At 42.0% G+C, this 12,606-nt stretch overlaps 1 protein-coding gene across 10 annotated transcripts in view; it reads right to left on the bottom strand.

Annotated features, from left to right (window-relative positions):
- The window catches only part of CELF2 (CUGBP Elav-like family member 2), a 554,249-nt gene that overhangs the window by 96,640 nt on the left and 445,003 nt on the right, over nt 1-12,606 (bottom strand). For all 10 annotated transcript variants that reach the window (XM_027639964.1, XM_027639960.1, XM_027639958.1 and 7 more), the window contains one exon: nt 4,106-4,188. In XM_027639964.1, coding sequence (XP_027495765.1) covers nt 4,106-4,188 — 83 coding nt within the window. The remainder of the gene's footprint in view (nt 1-4,105; nt 4,189-12,606) is intronic.

Below are 12,606 nucleotides of genomic sequence, written 5' to 3' on the forward strand. Positions count from 1 at the left end.
TCTGCCTAGCAGCAATCCTACATAACGAGTGATATCTAAATACATTTTTCGGGGAAGATAAAAGCTCCATTATATGACAAGGAATATTATGACTAACAGAGAGATTATACTAATCATGAGTAAGAAAGATGATGTTTGATCCTACTTGTGCAGAAAGTTTTTTAAAATTTTTTAAAAAAATCTTTTAAATGAATTTCTATCCTCAGGAAAATGATTAAAACCAGAAAAGCCTTGAGATGTCAGCTGGTGACATGTTTTTCTTCTTTATCTTTCTTTTTTGTTGTTGTTGCTGTGAAAAAAAAATATCTGAGAGAATACAGCAAAGTGCATCATTAACTTCTTATTAATTTTATAATACAAAGGCAATTCAGTTAAAATAGTAGTGCTGCAACTTTAAATTACAGAACTGGCTTGGTATTTAATGAGAGATTTAGCACAGCAGGGTTTCTGTTAAATTAAGTTGTGCCTTCACATCACAGTGGGAAAACAGGTGTATATTGGTTTAGAATTATGGAAATGTTGACTAATTCCAAGGCTTGTAATCAAACAGCAAGGCACCCTGCAATATTTTCTTCCAAGATCCTGCATTAATCATTTATATCTAGTCTTATTTTCTTCATGTCCACTAAAAGGGTGCAGCTCAAAGGAACAGATCAAGCGCTCATGTTTTCATGTCTCTGTTAAGGATGAGGTCCAGGCAAAAAGCAGAGATAGAGACAGAGCACTGCAGGCTTTGCTCAAATACCTACTTAAATTAAACTGAACATGCAGTCTTGGAAGGAGGATGAATTTCACACTAAACCCCCCACTTTTTTGGTTCCACTGGTGCCAATCCAAAGCCTCCTTACTGAGCCACACGGAGCAGGTCTGCATTTAAGAAATGAAGAGACTACCCCAAAAATAATCTAGGCTCATTCATTTAATGAAGACAGAGGTATTTTCCTCCATGCCCCTGCAGCAGTGCAGGTTACACCTGAATGCAGGTGAAACACAGATGATTTCCAAGCACCACAGCATCCCTACAGCCCTCTGCTCCTGCCTCTGCCAGCTTTCCTTACCTTACACTAATAAATCACCTGCCTTTGCCTCGGATTTTCTTCCTGGGCTATTTAAGGATGCCTTATCTGATGCATGGTGGTATTACAGCAAAAGTGGAAGGCACAGATTCTTTTGTTTCCAGGAGATACCTTATTACTGAACCTCCTACCGACCATACCTCATTTACTGGAAGCAAGCTGACACTTGATGCCCAAATGAACCTGATCCAAATTCATCCCTTGTTGCAGCTCTGCCAGAAGATTGCTTCCATTTGCTCTGAGATTATTTCACACATGGACCTATCCACTACCAATTCCTGCTTGTTCAGTAAAAGCTGCTTAGCAGGCAAGAGGAACAATACAGAAATTGCTAAAATTCATATATGGAGAATCCTGCTAATGTGAAGTGTTTTCAGCACGTGTGCCACAACTTTAAAGCATGCTTAAATGAAGTTATTTTGGGCATACACAGATGCAGCATAACAGTATCTCCATATATGCTGAATGTCAGCATACTGCACGTGCAAAATATAGAATCTGTTATATAATATATATGCTGAATCATCCTGAAGGACAAGTAGTAGATCTGTATTCAAGTTGCTTCTCTTTATTGGAGGTGTCCATTTAAAAAGTAGGCATAACAACTTATCTCAAAGTAAAATCTAAACATCTCTGGCTGTATCAGGCTCCAGAGTCACAGGGATGCAATTTCCACATTTCCTTAAAAGGAAAGTTTGTAACCTCACAGTCAGGACATAAAAACTCATCTTGGAAAGACAAAGAACTAGACAGAGCCTTAGAAAAATTATTATTTTTGAAATTTAAAAAAAAAATAAATCAAAAGGTACAGTAGTGTCTCTAACTGCTGCCTGCTCATTAGCTGTGCAAAAGTGAAGGAGAAAATGATACACTGCTCAAGTAAGATGCAATGCAGAGCTGAGCCAGCTTTGCCATCTGAATGTGTAGAAATCAGAGGAGGAATCTGCCTCTCCCCGTCACCCACTGAGATAACTAAGATCTCTCAAAACGCAGCAACCAGCTCAGGGAATAACAGAGGAGCAAAGAAAAATGGCTGAGGTAGCTGGGGTTATTTAGCCTGGAGAACAGGAGGCTCAGGGGAGATTTTAACGCTCTCCACAACTACCTGAAAGGAGGTTGTAGCCAGGTGGGGGTCAGGCTCTTCTCCCAGGCAACCAGCAACAGGACAAGAGGAAATGGCCTTGAGCTGCGCCAGGGGAGGCTCAGATTGGACATTAGAAAGAACTTCACTGAAAAAGTGGTCAAGCATTGGAACGGGCTGCTCAGGGAAGTAGTGGAGTTACCATCCCTGGAAGTGTTCAAAAAACGACTGGACGTGGCACTCAGTGCCATGGTCTAGTTGACATGGTGGTGCTCGCCCAAAGGTTGGACTCAATGATCTCAGAGGTCTTTTCCAACCCTAATGATTCTATGTTTCTAAAAGGACCCTCTCTATTTCTAGGAGAAGTGATGTGTAGATCTTGCGGCAGAGCTTCAGGGATGCTGTGTGGGCAGGGTGCCGCTCCAGCAGCTCAGGATCACCTCCACTAGAGTGTCCATCCAATCTGCGCAGCCATTTGACTCAAAGCATGTTGGAGAGCAGTTATTCAGTGAGTTGGTTTAAGTGTAACATTAGCTGAATTGGGTTAGAGCACTCGTCCAAGGGCTTGGCTATTTCTGGCAGTGGAGATGGGAAACAACAAGGAAATCACCTTTCAGAGCCTTCATTTCTCTCTGAGGATGACACATCCCTCCTGTACAACCTTAATGCCAAGCCTGCTACTGGGAGGCTTGTAAGGTCTTGACACTGCCCCTTTTGAGAGCCAGTTGCTGGAAAACATCACTTGAATCTCAAGTGCTGCAATTTTTCTCCTGTTTTCCTGTGGCTGGCCTACCTCTGCAGATTTCCTACCATCAGTTAGGGCATTTACACCTGAAAATGACAGAGGACTTCCATTTTGCCTTGGTGAATTAGCAGGATTCACAGGTAACTGTCCCACGTACTTCTCTAGGCTGGCCATTTCCATGACAGATAAGGTGGCTTTCCTAACAGGAGTTGCATAAAGTGAGCTGGCCAGATGTGAATTTTTCAAACATATAGTGTCCAATTTCACATATAGCACACAGGAACTAAGCAGATATTGGCCATATAACTCTCAGTCCAGTCAATGCTCTCTTCGTTTATATAGTGTAATTATTTATTTTCACGTCTGTAACCAGACACTTCAAACATATACTTCAACATTTCTCCTACATCAAGAGGGAATAAACCTCCATCCTTTATCTTTTTTCTTTTCCATCCTCAAAATATTTGGCTATGTTCAGCAGGAAAAATGAAAAGTGTGGAACAAGAAAATTTCAGAGTTAAGACATGCAATTACCAGTGATATACTTCTCTCTAGCCCTGCAATTTAAATATAAACTATCATAGGAAAACGCAAGGAACACTTTGTACAACACAATCACAACTGTTTTGAGTGCTGGTGTGAGTTATCAGTGGGAGCACCTGGTGAGGAGAGGTGGTGGCAGGGAACAGGATGACACTGTGCAAGCAGCAATGTGGCACCACGCTCTACAACACCCTGAGATGGGCAGCCACCACACCGATGCTTTCAGGTTGTTTAGAAATCATGTGGATAAAGGCTGCATTTAACAAAGTTGGCTGTTTTTTGCCTTTTGCTCCTCTCTCCCTTTTGAAATTTGAAGCCCTGTTGGCATAGTGTTTTTCTGCCGTGTTTTTCCCCCTCTCTCTCCCTCCCTCCCCCTTAAATAAAAAAAAAATTAGAAATAATTCTACATTGCACTTTGGTCACTGCCTTTAGTCAGCAGGTATCAGCACTATTTCCAGACAAGGGACTTTCTACAGAAGAGCAGCTGCCTGTGGAAATGATGCCATTGCTACAGGACTGGCACTGGTACAGGACAGACCATCAGGTTTGCCACCCTCCTTGCAGAGATCAAGGTCATTTGGGGTACCAAGCAGCACCGAGAGTAAAAGGGCTATTTTTCTGGCAGTAAAATAATTAGGATCAAAAAATAAATGTACTCACCCCAGGTAAAGTTTTAATATTGTGCAGTGCATTCTGTGCCTCAAGAGCAGCTTTTCTTGTATAAAATGTTACGAAACAACAACCTATAGAGAGAAATGAAAAGCTTTCAGAAATTAGTGAGTACGATTTGTGAGAGTACAATAGGCAGGGAGAAAAAACAGTGGTTGAACAACACAATATGAAAGCTGGAAATGTGAATTATCCCGAGGCTGCCTGAATGACATGAATAAAAGAAAGCCTGTTTGGTTTAAAATAAAAAGTCCCCTCCTGTGCATTGCATCTATAGCACACCTACATTGTTAGTGAACTGTAATCACTTAGAAATTGTTAACCAAAATCCAATTGGCTTTGTACAGTGTAAATAAGGTTATATTTTTCTGAAGGCTCCCCATTATACTTTGAATATAAGCAACATGGCAAGCTCAAGCAGCAGGAATTCATTGTTGCATCCCAGGCAGAAAATCAGGTTAAAGCAGGACCTTATTTAAAGGGCCTTACATAAAAGAGGTAAGGTTGGTTCCCCTCCTTTTTGAAACCAGGCAGGACTGGAGGTAGGACACTCATCTCAGTTGCAAGAATGAAAAATAAGCTACAGGAGAATTCACCATGGTGGGATAATGGAGGCTGCTGATGGTTGACAGTGTAAAGGGAGGCTCTGCTCACCCTGCATCTGCCTAATCTTCAGTAAAGAGGGTGAGTTTAGTTGCCTTAATCCTGTGGTTTTCCCTTTGACAGCACGGTACAACTGGGTGGTCTGTGGGACGGGTTGCTGCCACTTTCTCCACTGCAAACATGTCAAGTAGCTTTTGCTGCAGCACACACAACCCAGGCAGCTCAACACCACCCCCAGGGCGAGGTCAGGGCTCACAGGTAGATCCCCAAGGGAAGAGCTATAATGAGACAGGCATGGGACAAACAACAAGGACCAGGATTTGCCTCGCTGCAATCTGTAATGTCCCAGCCCTGATCCTGGGCATGCACAGCTTTCATGCAGAGAACTTACTGAAGGAGGTCCTTGTTGCCAGTGGGATGTTCAACACAATATCCTAGCTTGTGACTTCAGCTTTATTTTCAGCGGGAGGGAAACCACTTTGAGAGCACCACTCGCCACACTTATGTCCATAATACAAGATTGCAGGTACAGACATAAGGAGAATTCACGCTGGGAAAGCTCCCATCTAGCACAGTAAATCAGTGATGCAGGAATACCCTTAGGGAATAATTGGTTGCTACTCTATCCACAGGGGAAATATGGCGGAGCTGAATCCAGCCCTTGTCCCACGGACATGGGCAGTCCCTGCTTTGGAACTGCAGTAAGGAGAGACCCCAAAGCTCCTATAGAGCTTGTGGATGCAGACGTGGTGTTTGGTGACCCAGCTACTATGGGGAGAGGGAAAACATGCTGGGGAATGCCGGGTGGGAGGCTGAAGTGGTTCCTGAAGTAAAAACCAACTTCGCATCACACAAGATGATGCAGGTTTTACTGATGAATCAGAAAGCAATCCTGTTCTCTTAAGCACAGTCAGAGGTTTGTTACAACTCCAGAGAAATGTCAAAACCAATCAGTAAATAAAAGAAACCTGGGCTCACGAGCCTTGGTATTCCCTTGGAGCATGACACGGATAAAATAATCTGTGCTTTAGGCAGTAAGCAAAGATGATGTTTGCATCAGCTCCCTAATGTTGGCCAAGGTGAAGCATCCCAGCCCACTTGTGCTCAGCCATGCAGCATCCTCATAATGGCAAAGGAGACAAGGAGAGGGCGTGCACAGCAGAACACAGCAAACATTGTGACTGTGTAGAGGTGGTCCTTGGACAGAAGGGCTGAAGCCAGAATGGCCCCTCTGCTGCCTCTTGTTTGGCTCAAGCCGTGCATGGCACTGGGAATGCTCCCTCCAGCTCTGCAGCCAGACCAGCAACAATCATTACCTCCATAACAAGCAAAGGTGACCATGTATTCCCAGCTGGAATACAGCGAGTTTATCCCTGACACAGAAAATCACTTGCAGGCACTACAACACATGGGCAGGCAGGTAATGCAGACATAACACAGCTGAGAGAAACATTTTTCATACTGCCAACAGCTTCTTTAAAATTTCACACTTTATGATGGAGACGGTTTAATAATTATTTCAGTAAGTGGAACACTGTTCTCAGGGATGTGTGTTACAGACAGCCACAGCCTGTTTGTCCTTCTTGTGAGTGTTTGTAAACCTTTTATTTCACTGGAAAATTCTGAAAATTTGAATTATTTTTCTCCAGAATGAAAATAGGAAAAATAGAAAAATAGGAAACAAATCTGAGTTTGCGACATTTAATAGTGCAACTTTGAGACAACACTGCAGCATTTTTCTATCCTGCTAGCTAGTCCCAAAGTCTATCTTCTATTATTTCTTCATTTATTAGATTTTTAATATATAGCTTTTTAACCAGGAGAGAGAATTCAGAGGGGAAAATATCAAGCTGTAATCGCAAGTTTGCAATTGCCATGTCCTTTTCCATGGGCCCGAAGAGTTTCATTTTAGATTTCAGCTCTGTGGGTTCATTCTGATAAGGAGAAGTTTGAAATCTATTGCTTTATCATTCTTGGCACTACTTGAAAGAACTGCACTTGAAAGATGAATATGCTGTGAAATACCCTTTAACTGGTCATTTTTGGGAAGTAATAGCTCAGGATAGAAAAATGTGTCTGTGAATGAAGGCTGGAATAAAACAGTAGCTTAATGGGAAATGTGCAGATGTTTCAGGCAGGTTATCGGACCTTGACAAAAATGAAGACTTCTAAGCTCACAGACTGACACTTCTGAAAATGCACAAGGATAAAAATTTTTCTCTGAACACATTTGGCTTGTAACTTCTTAAAAAAACCCAAACCCACAACAAGACTCAGTTTACTGTGGTTTGAGGAGAGCATGGACACCTTATTGTGGACACTTGAATCTACTGCAGAGGTCAGGGCTGGACTTGAAAATAAGAAAACACAGAAGAACAGAAAAGGCAACAGAGCATGTGGTCCCCAAGGAAATGCTATCTCTCAGCCTATGGACTTTCCAGAGTTTCTTGCTGCCATGTTATGGAAACTGCATTGAAGATACCTTCAGTGTAAAATCTCTTTGGCTCAGTACATAAGAGAAAGTACCAAATTCAGTCTTTTCTGAAGGAATATTGGAAGGGAAGATACCTGTGTAAAAGGACATGGCTAATCTGTGCTTTAGGACTAGTAGCTGTCCCCTGCTGAAAGACCTTCCTCCCTCCATTTTCTTCAGGTAAAAGTAATATTGCCAAAGACAAAAAAATGGCCCAGCTGGAAAAGAAAAAGTAAGTTTCCTACTGAAAGAAAAATAAAAAAATGTAACCCTCCCCTCTCCATAATGCACACATAATCTTGGCTTCATCACCAACAAACTCGACAGTAGCTTGAACCACAATGAGGCTTTTCTGACACCCAAATAACTCAAAGCCTGGTAGTGATAACCTTCTCCCCTCCTAGTCAAGGCAACTTAAAATGTGAATTGTTTTGTGGACATGGTTCTGCCAATCCTCAGCAGCCTGAAATATAGCCCAGTTTTAACTCCACGTGGGTTAGTGTATTCTTGCCCAAAGGCACGGGAGCTTGTGCTGCCAGTCAGTGCCTCCAAAGCAGCAAATCTCCTGCGCTCTGCTAAGCTGGTTGTGCTCTACTTGGAACAGTATTTACTACAGCGTAAGACATTTCTTCTTTGTACCTTGAAAAAAATACTGAATGAATCATGCAGATCCCTACAGTCCCTTAAGGACATCGGCAACAACTTCATGGCTATCCTGCCAGATGCTTGAACAGACTGAATAAAACCTGCCACTCCGTGCTGCTCAGCATCTAATGGCAACAAATGGGATGCCTGAGAAACAATAACAGAAAACAGCCCTACTTCTCAAGGCATCTGACAAGCAAACACTTCAGTGTGGACACTACAATGCTCAACTTCAACACCTCATAAAAAAAAAAAAAGGGAAAAGATCTTTTATTTCAGCTTGTTTTTTTTCTCTCTCTCTCTTTCTGCCCTTCCCACCCCCCTCGCTTTTTTTCTTTTTTTCAAAGGAAATTTAGTGCTAGAAAAAGACCTCAAGGTCCCAGCCATTGGGAGAGAGTTGACACATTCAATTCTCCATGACACATTCAATTCACAAGCCCTTGCTCAGCCTGCCAAAGGCACCAATTAGCACCAGTGGTGGAGATTTTTTTTATTTAATTTCCACAGAAACCTGTTTAGCAAGACAGTGACACGGGCAAAACACCTTGTGTATAGCTGGAAACAGCTTTATGTGAGTCACTGTCAAAGATGGCAGCGACGGATTACAGGGGGACCATGAAGCCAGAGGTTCACTAAAGCAGTCATTTAGGAGTTAGGGATGGGAAAAGGAAGAGCAAGTGGTGAGGGCTCTCACACCACTGCAACCATGAATTTCTGCTGACAGAGAACCTGGGTTTTTGGAGGACACATGTGCATTGTGGAATTACGACGAATTGCAGTTTTCACCATGCAACTTCAAAAAATGCCGTTCCTCCTGTAAGCAAGAGGGATTTTTTCAAAGAGCTGTTAGTGACCTTATGCAATGGGACTTCTCCTCCCGTGTGACTTCTGCTCTATGGCCCACATTTATCTCCCAGCAGAGCAGTCATGTCTTTGTTAGGTTGTAAGATACAGCTGCGTGACATCGCTAGGAGCTCCGCCATGTCATTATTTTTATCACTTTCTCACAATTCAAACACAGACTAATTACTCCATGAGAGCTGTTTACATTTCTAATTTTGAACAACTAACAAAGGGAAGCTCTCCTCCACTCGGAGATGTGGCTTACACGGTCCTCGTTGGCATTTAACGGCACTGGGATCTGTGTAAGAGGCTTAATCTCTCAGCCAGGATTTCATGCTTGAATGAATACAGCAACCTCCATCTTGCTTCGGGTGTGAAAAAGTCTCTTACAGCTCCATAAACTGACTATACAATTCCTAAGTTAAAGTTACCAGGAATTACACACATGCATCAACACGAGAAAATAACCCTTCGATGTGGACAGGAATTAAAACACATTGTTCTACAAGATGCTCTGAGGTTTTAATTTGCTTGAAGAAAAATATTCTGCAGTTTCTCTGGCCTAAAAATTTAACTTTTGGGAATTAAAAGAGAAAAGAGATAGGAGGAAAAAAACCCCTCATATTTGTTAGTTTCTATAGTTTTCAACTGTCAGAATTTGTCAGTTTGGATCTCTCTGCATTGTGTATATTATCACCTGCTGCCAGTATCTGAACCCTAACCATGGGGTATAGAAATACAAGAGCTTATCATGGAGCCTGCAAAGCCTGCAACAACTTAAAAGTATGAAATTTGCTTTACCTTCTAGACTAATAAAATAAACACTTCAAAACAGCTATAATGATTATCTGATGATTGAACTCTGTATTCTTTTAGCAAGTAATGGAATCCTGGCAGACAAATTCAATTCAAAATACATTCACATTCAGGACATCAACAAAGTCATCATGTTGTGAATTGAAAATTCCTTTAAAGGCTGCGTTTGAATTCTAAGGGGCTGACAGATCAAGGGACTGAAGGCCCTGGAAGGCTAAATGAGTGAAGTCCCGCTATGTTTCTTTCTTTCTGTGAATGAAGCTCACTTTTGTGTGTGCATTTGCAAGCAGAACAGGTGCTGGCTTCATACGAGCCTGGAATCTCAATGGGGACAGTAGCTTCTTGTCAATCCAGTAGAGTTCAAGTTAGTTTAAGCTAAGGAGGATTTCTTTTTCTTGTTATTTTTTTTCCCCTCCAAATGTTCCTCTCCTGATTTCCACATTCGCTCCTCCACCACCAAAAGTTAAACATTAACACCACTCTCTAAATCACAAACAGCTGCCTGAACAGTGTGATTTGCAACCAAACCCACCACGACCTGTAATGTCATTTTCCAAAAGCCAGTGAAGACATTAAAAATCCTTTTCCACTAAAGCCACTGAGAAGACCTATTGCAACAAGGAGTTCAGGTGCGTGGTTGGGCAATGAGATTTTTCACATTTGTTACATTTGGTGCAGTGCAATGGGAGCCTTGCCTGGCAGTTTTTCTGTGTTACAGTTAGTGTGCAACTAGCTAACCTCCATTGAAGACACCACTCTAGTATTAGGAGAGGTGTTTCAAGTATTAGAGATTTTTGTTGGCGGATTCCATAAAAAAAAACCAGAGAAAAACGTGAACTGCCTGAATAGCAAATACAGCCATTTCTGATAAAGGATTCCAGAAATAAAAATCCAACTGTTTTTAAAATTCTGCTGAACAGAAAAAGAAGGTTGCTAAGACAGGGATGCATTTTGATTCCTACCTGCACCATCCTCATGCCCTATTGTATATGGAGTCACTGGAGAGCACAATGGCAACGATTCTCTCCCGAAGCAATCCCTGATAGAATTGCCGAATACTGCAGAAATCAACCTTTAATGATGCCACCTCCCAATTAGCTCAGGTTTGCTAATAGTTTGATATAATTGGCACCCTGATGGAAACCGTATTACCAGTCCTGTCACCAGCCAGGAAACCTCATTGCCACTCTAATGACAGCACATATTATAGCAGTGCCACTTCTAATATTAATACATTAGCTGAATGTAGGCAGGGACTCACATGTGAGAAGGATTCACAACTGGGACGTGCCAAATTCCACCCCATGCTCTGTTTTCCCTCCTGGCTGTAAAATGCAGGGTGGCAGTGCCCCAGTCCCAGATTGCCCCCGTTGCCCCACTGGCTTTGAAGCCCAAATGCTCCAGGCTGGTAACAGCCCTGTAAATGGCCAGTGAAAAATGATCCCACGGAGCTCAATTTTTTCTCTCCATGCCTTGCAAGTTATGACGGCCTTTCTGTTAATTGGCCACAAGTCCTAGTTTGCTGTCAGCCTTCAGCTGCACCGGGGAGCTCTTTTGGAGGAGTCGCACTCTGTCATTCCCATACCCTTGTGAATACAAATGCTCTCTATAAATGTCCTCTGCCTACAAAATGGAAGTGGGTTTTTTTCTTTTTTTTTTTTTTTTTTTGACCTAGATTAGATCTGCTGCATTTTCAAGCCTTTTGGGAAAGCGACTAAGAACTAATATGCACCGGTTAGTGTGCCACAACACTTCCCTATCCATTATTATGTAAATTTTTACTAAAGTGTGACACAGATAGAAAAGATATCAAGGGCAAAATTGCCAGAATCTACTTTTCTTGCTCTCCGAAATAAGCCACTTATATTAAACTGTTTTAAATGGCTAATAGCTGTACAAGTATCTGAAGAATTTCAATGTACGTTTTTTCATATAGGACAATGGCAGCTTTTGCAAATTCCTGAGTTCTCCTGCTGACTGTGTAATAAATGGAAAGCGAATGGCCAGAATTCTGGTACTCTCTGCTTTACTTCTGAAGGAAGGGGCCAACTTCCACATCTGCAGCTTGGCAATAATCATATGATACTTGCACTAGATGGTGATAAAGGAGGAAAAATAAAGTAGATGCAGAATTAGATTCTATACATGGTGGCAGGGTAAATAAATACACATAAATCAGTTTTATAGCATCAAGGCAATTTTATGTCATTACTAACTAATCTGTCCCTAAAGAAACCATCACTGTGTGATGGGATGGAAGCTGAGCTTTATTGGTCTAGGCTGACTAGCAGAGAGACATTCCAAGACAAATTCAGAAAATGCTGTGAAGATAGAGCTGAGCAGCCGGTGCCATTGGACCTGCACATCAGCACTGCATCAACACCCTGATCTGCAGGTTGATGGAAACACCACTGGCCTGGCCTGGGACGTTCCTCCTTTACCAGCCCCTCCAAGCACCCACCCCCAGTGTAAATCCCTAGGGAGAGTCACTGCTTTCCCAGCCCTATGAGATGAATGGCTGTCAGTCAACCAACACCAGTGAGAAAATCAAAGCAGCTGCTCAGTGCTTCTTGTTGAGTCCAGGTTTGGTTCGTTCCCATTTCTAGATCTCAGGGGTGGAGAATAATTGGGATCTTATACATCAGTCCATACGGCTTACAAGAAAAACCTGCGTGTCAGACCTTTTGGAAAAGAAATTCTCAAGTAAGTAGTGCAGCAGGGGGAGAGGGTGGGGACATGGCATTCCAGCCTTTAGTTCTGTGAGGGGTCTCCCATGGGAAGTCACTGCACTTCCCACTTGTAAAATATAGAAAAGAATATACGCAAAATACAAGAGATTTTTTTTTTATTTGGAAATAGTTTTATACCTGGCCTGTCACTAGATATATACATCGTATCACAACAAAATCTTGAAACTGGGGAGACATCTAAATAAAACTACAAAAAATGAAAATACAAAAAACTACTTATTTCTTGTGCTGCCTACTCCTCTTTTCCTCTTTACCTTTTCTTTTCTTCTTTCCCTTCTTTTTCTTCTTGTTCTTGCATTAATTCTCCCTAATCTTTAATTCACTTTCTTGTTCCCTCACACAAATTCTTACTCTTTGCTTCC

Source organism: Corapipo altera, unplaced genomic scaffold, assembly GCF_003945725.1.
Source record: "Corapipo altera isolate COAL_440 unplaced genomic scaffold, ASM394572v1 1b, whole genome shotgun sequence".
Lineage (NCBI taxonomy): Eukaryota > Metazoa > Chordata > Aves > Passeriformes > Pipridae > Corapipo > Corapipo altera.